The 16,370-nt window shown below is 34.4% G+C and overlaps 1 protein-coding gene across 1 annotated transcript; it reads left to right on the top strand.

The window, feature by feature from the left end:
- The first annotated feature begins 10,170 nt into the window (after positions 1-10,170).
- On the top strand, positions 10,171-13,773 carry LOC143534024 (CBS domain-containing protein CBSX1, chloroplastic-like). The gene is made up of 8 exons (XM_077028629.1): positions 10,171-10,487; positions 11,338-11,425; positions 11,499-11,563; positions 11,692-11,740; positions 12,544-12,596; positions 13,225-13,340; positions 13,413-13,470; positions 13,557-13,773. Exons 1-8 carry the CDS (start codon positions 10,272-10,274, stop codon positions 13,629-13,631), a joined length of 720 nt encoding a protein of 239 aa, XP_076884744.1. The 5' UTR covers positions 10,171-10,271; the 3' UTR covers positions 13,632-13,773.
- The last annotated feature ends 2,597 nt before the right edge of the window (positions 13,774-16,370 follow it).

The raw sequence follows: 16,370 nt of genomic DNA on the forward strand, positions 1-16,370 counted from the left end.
CTTCTTGAAAGTATGGAGAATCTCTTGAGGAAGTGCCATTGTAATGGCTGCTTGTGCTTTACTCTTTGCTTCATACATTTTCTTTTCATTATCCTCCATCTTACTATAATTATTAATTTGCTCTCGACCTTCGAACTCAGTAGTCGGTGGAATGTATCCATCTTGAATGCAGACCCACATCTTTGCATCTTGATACTTCACATACTGTTCAAACCTATCTTTCCATGTAACGAAATCAGTACCTTTAAGCAGTTTTGGAGCTTTAGTTGCTGAACCAGCTTCAACCTCCATCTTTACCAGTTCTGTGATGTTTATCGAAGTCATACTTGAACTATACGAGACTTAGAATTCAACAACAAAATTCTGTGAACAGTGAGCAGCGAAGTTATTATAACTTTGCTAGCCACCAACTTCGCTAGCTACCAACTTCGCAGTCTATAACTTCGCAGATCTTAACTTCGTTGACCTTAACTTCGCTGACCTTAACTTCGCCAAAACCACCAACTACGCCAAAACCCTATATCTTCGCCAAAAACCCTAGATCGGATGACGGCAACTTCGCCTAATGAACGAAGTGTTTTGCAGGTTTTTAAACGATTGATTCTGTAGGTCGCGAGAGTGATGGGAAGGTGCAATTGATGAGTATTGAAGAGAAACTGACAAAGGAGAGGTATTTCAACGTAAAACAGTTCCGTGAATGATCTAACGGAACAATTTTAACACTCGTGTGATAATCCCGAACCACGCAATCACGAGCAAAATGCTCTGATACCAATTGTAGGTTCCTAGCCAGATCTACACAGGAGTATCTCGTAACACGAGGGTGCGAATCCCCTACGTATACGATACGAGTGTTAAGACAATGAACACGTAAATGACAAGCAAACACACGAGTATATAAGAGAATACTTGTTATATTGCCAAGGTAATAACCAATCAACCAAACACGTAACACAAGAGTGTCACTAAACAAGCCGTCCAAGTTACCCATCGAATGAGCCGAAGTTAGATATATATATATATATATATATATTAGTGACAACTTCTCCTAACATTCTAGGCAAAGTTGTCCTAACGTCGCTCAACCCAAGTTCGCCAAAACAAAAAACCAAACTAAACAAGTTTAACACAAAAACGAACAATGTAAACGATTACAGACACAAATAAACACGAGATAATGAACTACTGGCATCATGCACCAACAGAAATCAACCTAAATGCAAACCTGTAACATTTCATAAAATAAAGTTTATCAACACAAAATTTGGTGAGCAATTCATAGTTTTGAGCATATATGTATGTAATAAGAAAAGCCACAAACTTGTATACGAAATAACAAATAAATAGCAATAATTTGGATAATATGAGGTTGCTAATAAGAATACATTAGCGGCACCGTCTATAAGAGAATACCAAATAGATTCGGATTTCATGAGGTCGTTAATAAGAATACATTAACGACACCTTGCTATAAGAGAATACCAGATAGTTCACGGGTTTATGAATCAACCCTTTAAAAGCGATAAAACACATAAGCATATAAACATATAAGAATAGAACACCAAATCGAGCATTTATTTAAGTAAAGTATACAATAACGGTTGTGGTTTAAGATTCAAGTATAAAGAATTTAATTCGAATAAGTATGAAATGTCACCCCCAAAACGAAAGATGGAAAACAGGGTATGAAAGTACTCACATTCAAGCATTACACTTGGTTCGGAAAAAGTCAAGTAAACGGAAGGACGGAGTCTAACGAGCACGGCCTAAATAAAAATAAAATTCTTGTATTAGAAATGTTGTTTTATGAAAACTTTAAAATAAAAGACACGAAATGTAAACAATTAAAGTTTAAGGTTTATAAAGTAACAATTTTAGAAATTATAGAAATAATCCTATAAAAATGTAAGTTTGCTCTAAACCGGGTTAAAGTGTCTAATCTTAATATTTATTCAACCTATGTTAAGTAATAAGGTGGGTAAAAATGCAAGAATGCAAGTCCCTTTGGAATAAAGATACTAAAACGGGTTTTAACGAGTGTTCGGGTTATTGGTTCGGGTCTTGGTAATTGATCAAACCCAAAGTCAACTTTCCAAAATATTAAATGTTATGAGATAACTCATAAAAATATATTAACACTTAACCAAGTATGTAGTTCTATTGTTTTAGAACTAAACACGCACGTTAAGCGAGTGTTTGGTTTTGTCAGTCCAAACTGGAACTACATGACCAAACACTCGTTTATAAGATCAATTTGGATTCAACATTTCAAGTACTTTAATAAAATATTTAAAATAAGTTTGTAAAGTATTTTTAAATAAATATACAATTCTTGATAGCTAAAAACACACTTGTGTGTATTAAGCGAGTCAAAATTGGTTTAGTTCGGTTTGGTTTCCATCTCACAATAAGTTCATAGATAGTTTCCACATGCCCAAATATTACAGAACTTGTATAATAACTTATAAATGATGAAACTTAGGTTTTACAACCAAAAAGTTAGCAATAAAGTCTTTAAACGAAAGTTCGGTTTTCGGTTCGGATCTAGTTTCGGGTTAAGACCGAGTTTAAAATCTTCAAAACCATAACCATAGAAATTAAAATAATGATTTTAGAAACTTAAATCCAACATAAAGCATGTTTAAACAATTATTTAACAAACCTAGTAAACAAAGTTCGGTTTACGGTTTGGAGTTCTTTACGGTTAAACCGAGGCATAGAATCTTCAAAACCATAACCATGGAACTTGATAAATAAGCAAGATAAGTATAAGTTTGCATGGTTAGTAAGCAATAATAAAGTTAGATGGTTAGATGCGGAAAGTATATAACAAAGACCACGAAAGTCCTCCATGTGGCCTTGCCTTACGAGGCCTGAAACTTAACCAACCGGGGCCGGATAAGTAACTACCAAAGGTAAAAAGGGTTGTATTATATATATGTTGTGCCATATGATTCAAGTATTAAGTTAGACTACGTTAAGCAAACAAAAATGAAAAACTAGCATAGTTTGACTTTGGAAGTCAAACTTGACATAAACTTAAAAATAACCTTGAATGATTTTTGAATTTGAGTGAGGGAAGAGTTTATGAGCAGGGATTTATGTTAGGGAGAGCCTTGTATTTATAGGATGAGCTTAGAGGGGTTAAACAAGTGTTTCAATGGTTAAAACTCGGATTTAATGGACCAAAGAACCAACAAGGGAGACCAAAATGTTGGCTGCTGCAGGTTCAGCTCGCGCTACGCAACCAGGAGCAGGTCCCCCGTCGCGCGGCACGGCGGGTAGGGCTGGAACATTTTTTACAACTTTCAAAAAATGACATTTTGGCCCCCGAAGTTCGTTGTAAGTGTTTTTAACGCGATTTAAGGCCCGAAAAGGATGTTTTCACTTTTCAGGACACAACAAGTGTAAAACAATATTGTAACATAAAAACCATCATTTTTATTATATCATAAGTTTCGATTTACTAAACGGGTCGGGTTACATGATAAACGGATCATAAACGAATATAAACGAGTACAAACGGGGCACGGGACCCGACTTTGACGAGTGTCACATGTCGAGCCAGGTCCGAATGGTAAACATGCTATTTAAAGCTTAATCCTGGTAGACTTTTCATCGTTTTTTATGTTTTGCATTGATAAGTTAATTTTCAGTGACCCATGCATTGCATCATTTGTTAGTAAACTATGTTTTGAGAATTTATCTTTAGTTTTTAAATTTAATTGATTGTGTTGTTTATCAAGTGATCAAAAACTAAATAATTTATATTTTGAAAATACGCATGTTAGTTGTTATGAACTATATAAACTCGACACCTAAACTATGATACTATGATATAAAACTTAGTGAACTAAAACGAAATTATGAGCACGTACAATGAACATTTGGGCCAGAGACCACAAGGTCCCGAATTCGAATAATATCCTAACCATATACGGTGTTGTAGTTGGGATTGGTAACATACCTGATTACCCGACCAGATAACATTTACCTATATAATAGCAATTTGTTCTTTAAACAAGCAATGATCAAGAACAAATTCTCCTTCCTCTATATCATATGCATTAACTTAACTCTAAATAATCCCTGCCTCATCAACAAACATCATGGTTTTGACCTTATGAGTCTCAACAGGCAAAGAACCAACATATTTTTCATGAACAACCACTTGTTGACCCGAATACCCCCCCCCCCCCCCCCAAAGTAGATGTACCAGATGATGTAAAAGGTTGCTTATCACCACTAGTATTTCCCGCTTCTAGATCATCGTCTTTTTTTATATTAAAACAAATATTAACCGTGTATCAAGAAATTATACCACTAAATTTGGCAAGTATTTAGATTTAAATAACATTAACACTTATATGATTTGTCAAGTCTATCAGACACATCAATCATTTGAACTTATAACTTTTGAGTCTAATTTGTCCATATGCTAGGCACATTAAGTTAATGTACTGTCATTTCCCATTTTGTTTTTTTTTTTTGAACGGCCAACAAGCATAAAATGTCTAGGTACTCTGTACGGGATGACCCAATGGCTAAAAGCCACCGCCAGCTGGCCCAACCCAGCCGTATGGAGCCCTTAAGCACTCCAATTTATCTACAGTTCTGGAGAAAACGCACCCGCCTGAATGCCCACTGGTGGTAAAACCTGATGCTCTCAGGATCGAATTTGAATCACATAGATCTCAATCTTCCTTCATTGAGCCACTCATGTCCCCCATAAAATGTTGTAAGTGAGAATTGAACTTGGGTCTTCATTAAGAAACTCAAGTTCTATACCACTACACCACATTGGAAGTCTAGGATTTGGTTGGATCAAATTTCTCAAATTTTTAATTTTAAATATTTTTCATAATACTGAAAACACACTCTTTTGTAGTAGTCTATAATCCCCCTCCCCCGTAAATATATAAAAAAAAATATCAAACTGCACAAACATAAAAATGATCAACCGAGAGATTGAATTTCCAAATCCCACCGGAATTTTTTCTTTGTTCAAATCTGGTGAATATTTACCGTCGTTCACTTGGTTATTTTCCACTGAAATTGTGCCGTGGAATTCGGGAGAACTCTTTATGCCCTTAGAGCATTCCCAACATGTCACACATCCCCATCTCTATAATTACACTAAAAACATCATATTTCTGTCATGTTTAATTAAATAATGTTTTTTTATAAAAAATTATCATTACAATTTCTACCTTCTCTACTCACAACCAATTTCAACAAATATTAAAAAATTAGGCTATTGACCCATGGGTGCCAAGGGTAAAAATATAAATCGTCCAATAAACACAAAATTTCAAACAACATATTTTTGAAGTTGTTATTTGGGCCGTAATGTGACATTTAATTGCAATTCATAATCCTACGGGAAAATAAATATTAAAAAAACATTAAGTTACAAAAGAAAAAGAAACAAAGTATAATGTTCTGAAACATAATTTAAAACTTGAATATATGAAATTCATAAACTACTAAATATGTCCTTGTAAACCATGTTTGTTGTCTTGTTTGTAACCTTACGTTGGTAATAAAAAATAAGCATTTTAACACCGTATTTGCTCTTCACATTTGATAAAGCCACATATAATTGACCATGTGTAAAAACATGGTCTCTCAAATATATTTCGACTCTTGCCAAAGACTGTCCTTGACGTTTGTTAATGATTATTGCAAAACAAACTAAACTGAAACTGAAAACTGACTTCTCTTGAATTTAAATAGAAGGTTCTTGTCTGAAGGTGTTAGGCCATGAAATACATGTTTTATAAAAGTATGTTTGTAGTAGGTTTGTGTGTTAAAAAAAGTTTTTGTGTGGTAAACTAAGTTGTTAAACATCAAGTTAGTGATATATGTTTATAATATAAAAAAAAACATATGATAAACTTAGAATGCCATAAACTATAAACGAATTACAAAAAGTCAATATAAACCATAAATTCATACGATTTATCAATATCCAACAACATAATCAAACTAATATATATGAATAAAATGTAGCAAAATAGAACACACTTGAACACAAACTTAAAAAAGAAGTCTTCAAACATATTGTTAATTGAATTGAATAATAATTATTTGTATGACGTTAAGAGAGAACATAAAATAAGAAACATCTTAAGAATTATTAAGAATGAAAAAAAAAAGCCATAAACTAACCAAATTTAAGAAAACAAAACAAAGACTAAGATGTCTTAAGATCCGGTTGACAGAATGTTATCCCACAAAACATAGTAAACAATAGCTTAATATTCATAACAATAAGTATTATAATGAAAAGAAGTAATAATTCATAAGAAACTGTTAAATACACCATTAGGTTATTGTCCCGTACATGATACGGGCGGGAATATAGAAATAATCAAGTAAACACATATATAATTTAAGCGACAAGGTATTTTTTAATATATTTTTTTAGACGGCAACATGATTTTTAATTGCAATTCATATTCATACGCAAACAAAGTATTGAAATACATAAACTTACAAAGAATGGCTTTACATAGTAGACAGAATTACAAATTTTGTCCTTTAAAAAAAAACAAATTACGGTTCGTGTCCTTTTTTTAGTTTTCTTGCAGGCGGTGTACTTTAAACTTTTTTTTTCTACACGTTATGTCCTTTACGCTAACTGGGTTAGAAAAACTCAGTTAAGTATGACATGTGCCAGGCATGTGATGGGCATAATTGTAATTTTTCCGCATTAACTACTTAGATCAAAACCAGACACGTGTTTCAAATCCATTGGCTAAAATCACTTTCTCAATCAAACCCGTCATCTATGACATATTTTAAGAAAAACTCGTCGTTATTGAAATCCATGGAAGACCAAGTTTGCACTTAGGGATGGCAACATACCGGGTATTGGTAATTCCATGTCGTTTGTAAAACAGTGTCACATAGTCGGCCCATTACCTTCGGGTATTTATCGGTTAATTACTCGTCTGATATCGGGTATACCAATGGAATTTTCAAATACATTTTTTTATCATTATAATTATTTTATACATTTTATTCATACAACATTTGTACAAATAAAAATACATTACACTCCATATATATATATATATAAGTGTTAGTAAATAATATCATTATAATGTTCATATTTTGTATATATACTTCACAATATACAAATACAAAAAATTTTCGTGTATGTGATTTGGGTATAAGATTCGGGTAAACAGGTATGCATTTTCTGGTAATCGGACCGGGTATCATCTAATTCCATACACGCAAAAAAATTAAATTCTAATTTCATACCCGCCCCATACCCATCGGGTTTCGGTATACCCAACCCATTTATTTATTTCGGGTTTTGGGTATACCCATCAGACTCGGGGGTTTTTTCCATCCCTATTTGCACCCAAATACTTTGAGTCCCACCAACTTTGCACCAAATCTGTCTTATGAAAAGTGGTCGCCAGAGAAGGTTTTTAAGTTGCTTTTGTCTCCGTCGACACCCACCAACTTCCCACCATTCCTCCTCAAGCTCTTCCGGTGACCCCATTTTTTCTGACCACATGCAACTTCCGCATAACACCATAAAACCAACACAACTTCCACACCAACGCTACATCACCATCATGAATCCAAGACCACCATGTTCAACTAGATCTCCCTTTTAAATGAAAAGAGTAGGGTGGGTGGATAATCACCGCCTAAGAAGAAAGCGAGACTCACCGGATTTGTTGGAGGTGATGAAGAGTGGTCCTCAAGGTTGGTGGATTGTTATAGATGAAGAAGATGGTGAGCGATGGTTGCCATAGTAGGGGTGGCCGACGGTATCGAGATGGTTATTGGAGTAAGGATGGGTGCCGGAGTGGGTGGTGAAGAATATGGGGTTATTGAAGAAAATGGGTTGTTTTACTTGTGGCTCATACTTGATTTTTCAAAAATTATTGATGTATCCCCAAAAATGGACGGAGCCAATGAGCTTGCTTCAAATTTTGCTGGGGATGACGGGTTTTGGACACATGGCATACTTTTAGTGGTTGTTGAATCTCGTTGGCGCGATTATAAATGTGTCGCTGCCGATGAATCTGGAAAGACTTTTATGAAATCTTAAAAAAAGGTCAACTTAAATTCTCTCTCCTAAATTAGACTGCTTTGGTAATTTGTATAAGCCTCTTATGATGTGTTATTTTCACAACACTATAAACTAATATTTTCATCATTGATTCAACTTTTTTTATAAGTCTATTAGATAACTGTTTTACCACGGGTGGCAAAACAAACCAAATGGGTTGTTTTGGATTAGTATGGATAATTTTTAAATTTGAAATGGGTCAAGATGGATCAAAATAATTTTTCAAGGAGGTCAAGATGGGTTGAGAAAATGAACCCAACCCCTAAACGTCTTCTTGCCCTATTGTTTTCCGTTCAACTCATTTCAAAATCTAAGATTGTTAGACCATGTGTAGTAGGCTGAGTTTTGGCCACCAAAGTTTCCTACAAAACGCCACATGATTTATCCTCCGACCAATCAGGTTTTTTCCCGTAAACTCCAACCAATCAAATATTTATGTTATCTATGTATAATTTAATTTATAATAATTGAGTAATTATTGCAAGGGCTTTTTACCATTACACCACTTTTTGCAAAACGACCAATTCCTAACTTAGACGCCACGTGTCAAAACGCCCATATGTGAAGATTTATGACAACACATGATCTTATAAAAATGGATCTTACCTCAATCTCTTATTCGAATTGTTTGTTTAGATGTAAGATGTTTAGATAGTATCAAATAAACCAAGCTAGTGGTTGTGATTAGTGATTTATTTATCTTAAAAGTGATGTTTCGATTATAAATCTTTTATCATTAAGTTATATATTTTTATAATGAATATTTTGAGTCCTGAAGAGTGAAGACTCTTAGGTGCTGCTTGTTTTTTCAGATGTAAAATGTGTGTAGTTTGTAGACCATATATGTAGGCATTTGTAGAATAAGATGTGGACTAAACCTATGTAGTCTGCAAGAAAAAGACTGTTTGTTTTTTAACGTCTGTAGATTGCTAAAATAATTAGTGGTGGTGTATGAACTGTGGAAGTGGGTGGTGGTGGTGGATGGTGATAGTGGTAGTGGATGGTGGTGGTGGACATAGATGATGGTGGTAAGTGGTGAACGGCGGCGGTGGTGGTGATTGACGGCGGTGGTAGATGGTGGTGGTGGGTGATGGATAATGGTGGTGACGGGTGGTGGGTGGTGGCAGTGGACGGTGATGGTGGCCGACGGTGGGTGGTGGTGGTGATGGACGGTGGTGGCGAAAGGTGGGTGGTGTTAGTGGATGGTGATGGTGGCCGACGGTTGCTGGTGGTGGTGATAAACGGTGGTGGTGGTGGTGGCGAACGGTGGGTGGTGGTTGTGGTGCACGGTGGGTGGTGGTGATGTTGGATTGTAAGTCTTGGTAGGATGTGAAGAAGTGCAAAGAAGTTGGATATTTTTTAGAAGGGATTACTCTATAAAATAGTAACCAAGTTTTCAAGTTGTTCTAATCAGGTCACTCATAAAATCTTTTGTTCCAATCAGGTAACTAAAGTTTTTTTTTTGTTCTAATCTTAGATATTTTACCTGGATAGCAGGTTTTGTAGGTTTTTTTTTAGTTTTAAATAATTTGATATTGCAATATATTTTTGTAAAAAAATTGAGAAAAATAACTTTTAATTTACGAAAAATTGCAAAAAAATATCTGAAAAATTGGGAAAAAAAAAAAACTGAAAAATTGAAACACAAAAAATGATCTTAATTTTTTGTGTGTTGCATTTTTTCAGTTTCTTTTTTCAAATTTTCGCAATTTTAAAATTTTTTCCTCAATTTTTATTAGTTTTGTCAATTTTTAAAAAAATATTTTGCAATGTCAAATCATTTAAAATTAAAAAAAACTACAAAACATACTATCCAGGTTAAATATCTAGGATTGAAATAAAAAAGAAACTTTAGTTACCTAATTAGAACAAAAAGTTTTATGAGTAACCTAATTGGAACAAATTCAAAACTTGATTATTATTTTATAGATTAATCTCTTTTAGGTTTTTTTTTTTTTTTTTTTTTTTTTTTTAACTGTGTCTTAAGGGAAAGGGAAAAAAAATCTATTAAACAAAAACAAACATATCCTTAAAACAATCTTATCTATCCCGGTTTATTTAAACCAAAGTATATAAGCAAGATAACCAACCAAATCCGGCAGTTGAGGCGATATTTTAACTTTCCATCAGGCTTCTGGATCTGTCCGCCAGGACAGAAGGAAGCTATCTATCGATGGCCTCAATTCCTCAGCTTCTACGCCCTATAACCCTTTCCAAACCGTCATCCGCCATCGTGTTCAACCACCAGCTGGCGTGTCTAACCTCATCTTCTCGTATCTCCACACCACCGTCCTCTTGCCACTTCCCGGTTTCTACTTCCAGAACCACTCTCATCGTTGCCGCCGCCGCCGCAGCTGCAGAAGCTACCTTGACCAATAATTCCCTGCCGGTCGGTACTGCCTGTTAATATGACACACGTTTTAGACCTGTTTATTTTCGTGTCTAAACTAAACTATTGGACTATGTTATTGTTGTTATTGGTGACTCCACACTAATAATAATATAGTCCAATATAAACTACTGTTAAATTATTAGAAAATAAAAATAAAATATGATTTGATTTGATTTTAGAGTGCTAAGGATTTTTTTTTCAAATATGTTAATGATTATGAATTAATACTTTTATGAACTTTTGGGCTTAACAACTTTTGTGTCGTGAACAGGTCGACACGTTTAAGACCTGTTTGATTTCGTGTCTAAAGAGCTGTTTGAACCCGTTTATATTATTATTATTTTTAAAAAAAGAAAACAAAATATTTGATGTTATGATTTGATTTTAGACTAATATGATTTATGCATTTTTGTTTCGAATTATGTTAAGGGTTACGTGTTAATTAAGATTTCATGTCCTTAAACAGGTCGTGTCAAGTAACCTGTTTCTAAATAGGTTCGTGCTTGGCAAAAAAAAAATATTGACACGTTAGTTATTGTTTTAGTGTTCGTGTCTAGCACTATAAGCAATTGTGTTTTATCGTGCCATGTATGACCAACTATTATGTCAGCCCTTTAGCATGTTTATATAGTGTCGAATTGTGACAAAAAAACAGTAAGGATGAAATGTTTTCATAGGGGATTTTCATCGAACGCCTTGTAGGCAATTAGGTAAATGGGGTTAGAAGCTAGGTGGCTTTTAAAGCTACAATCACAGCCGTTTAAAACAGTATATCAGCTACATGAAACTTAAATTTCGGAAGTTTATATTTCGTTTTATCTATGACAAGTGTTATTGTTGTTTTCAGCCAAGAAATGGAGCTCTGATTGTGGGTGATTTTATGACTAGAAAAAATGATTTACACGTGGTAAAGCCCACAACTACAGTAGATGAAGGTATTGCTTTACCAAGAACAAGTTCATTGATCACTTCAAAATTTACTTTTTTAAAATTATTTCCATCCTACAGCTCTGGAAGCTCTTGTACAACACAGAATAACTGGCTTTCCTGTAATTGATGATGACTGGAAATTGGTAACTCAATGTATTATATAGAAGATTAGATGCTTGAATGCATCATATGCTTTTAATGAAACAGTCGCTCCATATGATGAGCATAAATACTTGTAATGTTTGTGATGAAGTAATCATTCTTTGTGCAGGTTGGGTTGGTTTCGGATTACGACTTACTAGCACTTGATTCTGTATCAGGTAAGCCATAAGTTGAAATATCAAATTTTTATTGTTTTAGTAAATTATTTGCACAAACTTATCTTGATTTCAGTTCTGAGATGGTTAATATTCATTTCAAATGTACATTTTATTTTGAATATCAACGATCCCTTTTCAGTTTTCCTACTTAAAACCTCTTTTACATGACTGGATTGTTACTATTCACAAAATAACTACACCACACCGCTGTTTATAAATATGAAATTAGCATGTTTATGATGAATGATGAAGTAGTACCTTTTTGCCAAAGAAATGGCAAGTAGATGGTGTTTTAATGGATAATACTAAATAGTTAGTCTTTAAGCCCTGCTTGCGGTGCGCACATATGATGTATATATGTGTGAACCCTCGGGTGGGCAAAAGTGAAATTGCACTAATTTTGACGTTATTTTACTAATCTCGTGAAAATAACGTTAAAAGTGACGGACGGTTAATCAGGCATCATGTAGTGGCGTTGATAGCCGAAAGACAAGGGTACATGCACCGATCAGCCGGTGTCCCGATGATTGAGTGCTATGTGCCTTATGTCCAAGGCTTGATGCAAAACTACTATCGAGCCGGGGGTCTCACCGGAAGCAGCCTCTCTATCCTTATGGGGTAGAGGTAAGGCTGTCTACATCTTACCCTCCTCAGACCCTACCATAGCTTTGCTATTGGTGGGATATACTGAGTACGATGATGATGATGATGATGATGATGACTAAATAGTTAGTCTTTAATGTCAGTAATGCTTCTTTCTTCATTAGCAATCCCGAGACTAAACCATTTTAACTTTCGATTAGGCGCTGTGCGATCTGATACGGACATGTTCCCTGAAGTTGATAGCACTTGGAAGGTAAATTATCTGCCATCTATCCTAATGATGTTTTGTTGGCAACTATATTAGGTTCCTTATCCGAGATAATCTCATATATCCTTCAAAATTTGGTATAGTATGATTAGTATCATATTCTTCTAAAAAACAAAAATTTCATATATCAAATATACCCGTTTCAAATTTATGTCTTTTAAACATCTCCCCTAAAACTTGTGTTCGAATATGAGATTTTTAGGTACTAGGAGAAAGGGAAGGGTATAATGGTCGCATCTAAAACTGAATTATAAAATGGGTTAATATGAAATTTGTAAGTAAATCGAATGGGTATATTTAATATGTATTTTTTTGGTTGTGTAAATATGATATTATGTAAGTTTCAAGGGTATATACGAAAATCTCCTTTTGTTATATTTGGGGAGCAATATTAATTTTCTATGCATACACATATATTATCTTGTATTGCACATGCGCTTTTAATGCGTTCAATAGACGTGTGTTACGTGACATGCCTTTGCATCTTTTGTGTTCCTTGCACCTTTGACTCCTTGTAACCATATACATATGTTAACATAATGTATCCAGTGTGTTTTATTATACCACATCTATGGCACCCCATTTTCTATCTAAACTAAAACAATGATTGTAGACATTCAACGAGGTACAAAAACTGCTCAATAAGACCGACGGGAAAGTAGTTGGTGATTTAATGACACCCGCACCATTAGTGGTTCGTGAAAACACGAATCTTGAAGACGCTGCCAGGTTTATCCTATCTTCCTTCCATTTTTTATATTCTATATGTCAAAATCTTATAAAAGAATCCTGTGATGTCAGATTGTTACTTGAAACCAAATATCGCCGCCTTCCGGTTGTAGATGGTGAAGGAAAGCTGGTAAGATCCTTAGTCTTTCAATGATCATGTTTTTTGTTAACTACGTAATTTATCAGAAGTTAATTACCGTTACTTGTGCTTACAAGGTCGGAATTATTACACGAGGAAACGTTGTAAGAGCTGCCCTACAAATAAAAAAGGCGAGCGAGTCCAAAACATAACATTTGGAGGAAATGGTATACATTTATTCTAGTCAAGTTTAACTTGTATGTGTTTGTTATAAATCTGATTCGCCTTGTATAATTGTTTTAACTTTAAAACGTTTCTTTTGTTGTAATATAGTCTTGTAAACCGTGTTTTTTAATATTTGCTAGTTTGGGCAAGGCATAGTTAGTGGTTTTTCTTTAGTATCAAATTCTGTATACATAAATGGAAATCCACCTACTGTGGCTAAGGCTTCAACTTTGTGTTCATATCCTGGGTTTCATATTTAAGGATAGCCACACCACATAGAATAACTATAGCCGTATTTGTTTAGAGTAAACTATTGAAAGTGTTGATGCCATTTGGTTGAATTAGCGCTCAGAATTTTGATTATAAATTTATAACACTATCTTGTAAGCATTAGTTTTGTGGTAGAAGTTGGTTCTGAGCTCAAATTGAGTTAAAATCGAAGTTTGGTATATCGTGAAAGGAAACCAATCGATTTTGGTTTTATGTATCAGTTTGGTTATGAGTTGGTTTCTGTTTTACATTTGAGCTTAAAATGGGTCCCGAATAATTGGCCTTAGCAACACTTTTGGTAATTCACCAAAATAACCAACTCAAATTCACGAGCACACCAATATAACTATCATAAAATTCTTAAAAGTTACTGAAATCAAGCTATAACGTTTGTGGAGTCAAGTCTCTCCTCCACCTCATCATGTCTCCTCTCTTCTATATTCGTCGTACTCGCACTCTCTACTCCATCCCATGCTCTCCGTGCTTCAAAAACGCCCCGAGATACCCTGGTAACAACACCATCTTCCTTATTATTCTTACATAGAATTATTATAATCAGTAATCACTAATGAATTGTGTTTTGACAATGAAGTGGAAAATGCAGCTGATTATGGAAATGAATGATTATGCTTGAAATTAACCAATTTTGTCAATTGATGATTTTATTGAACAAATTGGTTGACCACTGATATCGCTATTGACATTCGTTTTCCTCTTCTTCTATTATATACGAAAAATATGCTATAAATATCATAATACATATTAGGAGAACAAAAATATTATAAACATAACTTTAAGAGTTTAACTTATAAAACACATGTACGTAACATATTGTTAACTTTTAAACCACATTCTCGGTTAGGGTGGCTCTTGCTTTTAAGGCGCACCATTCTAGACGAATATTTTTGGTATGCTCATTGCTTTTCAATAAACATCAAATATTTCACCAAGCACAATGCATTTAAATCGTCACACTCTAACTGACACAAACGAGTACTCTTCAAACGTATATAACTGAACCGGTTGGTTGCATATAGAGTTTTCAATCCAACTAGTTATACCGGTCTATCTTCAAGAGCATTAATCACGAGCAGGAGGTTTTATCATAGTGAGCTTTCGAGTGGCGGGCCAGGTATTGTTGGTCGTTAAAAAAAATGAAAAAAAATAGTAAGGAGCTCTTTTGGACATAAGTAGAAAAATGGAGGAGTTGTAACGCAAACTAACATCAACAAGTTCCCGCTTTCCGTCTAACAAAATGAGAGAGACAAAACCCATATATAATATTATTCCAACGACGAACAAACGGTTTCTTTCGTCCCGCAATAATGATAATAATAATAATAATAATTATTGTTCAATTGAATCTCCATTAAACCCTCAATAATTCTCCATCATTTCAATCATATTGTTGACCTAGATAGATCTGTAAGCTCATCTTCGTTTCTCGTTACCTAATTTCATTATTATTTTATTTAGGTTATCCAATTTTCATCTTTCAAATTAGTTTTCCTCCTCACATTTTCAATGTTGATCAATTTCTGATGCTATAGGGTTAGCAATTGAGCAGTGGTGGAATGTTTGTTATTTAATTGTGCTTTTAGAATATTTATTATTCTAACTTACCCCTACCATCTTTTACTCTTCTAGGCTAGGGTTGGTTTGTTTGTTTGTTTAATCTCTATGTGCTTTTTGTAACCATCATTGGTGGTGACTCTACTTTACAAGCTTCATTAGGTTTTTCTTATTAATTATGTCATTGTTGCGTTACAGTTTTCTCTTAGCTGATGAATATGATCGTAATTTGATCTCCATCATTGCTTATTATGAACATTTTTCATGCTCGAGGGTTGCGAACAAGGTAAAATGTTTTATAATTTTGCTTTTAGAATATGATCTTCCGTTTTAAGGATAAAAATTGGGAGATTTTTTGGAATCTAACTTAGCCCTAGCATAGTGTTCTAGAGTTTGTTTGTTTAATTGTTTAATATGTATGTGGTTTTTTAAACCACCATTGCTGCTTTGATGGTGACTGTGCTTTAAAAGTTTCGTTTTTTTTTTTCTATATTTTGGTATTTTGATATGTTCTTTGTAACTCCGCCTATGTTGTCGAAAGCCCTTCGGTTGCACGCCTAGGTTTTTGGACGAGGCGAGGCCCAGCGAAAGAGCCTTGCTGCCATCCAGCAACTTTTAGGCAAGATTCCGGCCAAATGCTGATAATTCTGGCAAAGATCTAAAAATTCCAGGCATATTGGTATAAACATCCAAATAATGGCATGGAACCATCCTAAACTATCTCTAAACAAGCCTTTAACATCCCTAAAACCCCCAAAAATCGTATGTTTATGCTATGCACCTTTTTTTATCTCAGGTCCTCGCTTAAGTGTCTTGCGCTTTGAGTGCGCCTTTGACAACTATGAATTTAGCTTTAAGTTACAGTGAATCTGACAATCAATTTG

The sequence above is a fragment of the Bidens hawaiensis genome, unplaced genomic scaffold (genome assembly GCF_021521415.1).
Source record: "Bidens hawaiensis isolate Kalapana, Puna unplaced genomic scaffold, B.hawaiensis_p1.1 tig00009985_1, whole genome shotgun sequence".
Taxonomy (NCBI): Eukaryota; Viridiplantae; Streptophyta; class Magnoliopsida; order Asterales; family Asteraceae; genus Bidens; species Bidens hawaiensis.

What these genes read in the sequence shown, in the direction of transcription:
- LOC143534024 (XM_077028629.1), top strand. Translation starts at nt 10,272, where the DNA reads ATGGCCTCAATTCCTCAGCTTCTACGCCCTATAACCCTTTCCAAACCG. An exon ending in CACAACTACAGTAGATGAAG is followed by an intron (nt 11,426 to 11,498) that starts GTATTGCTTTAC and finishes TCCATCCTACAG; the next exon opens with CTCTGGAAGCTCTTGTACAA. An exon ending in AAGTTGATAGCACTTGGAAG is followed by an intron (nt 12,597 to 13,224) that starts GTAAATTATCTG and finishes CAATGATTGTAG; the next exon opens with ACATTCAACGAGGTACAAAA.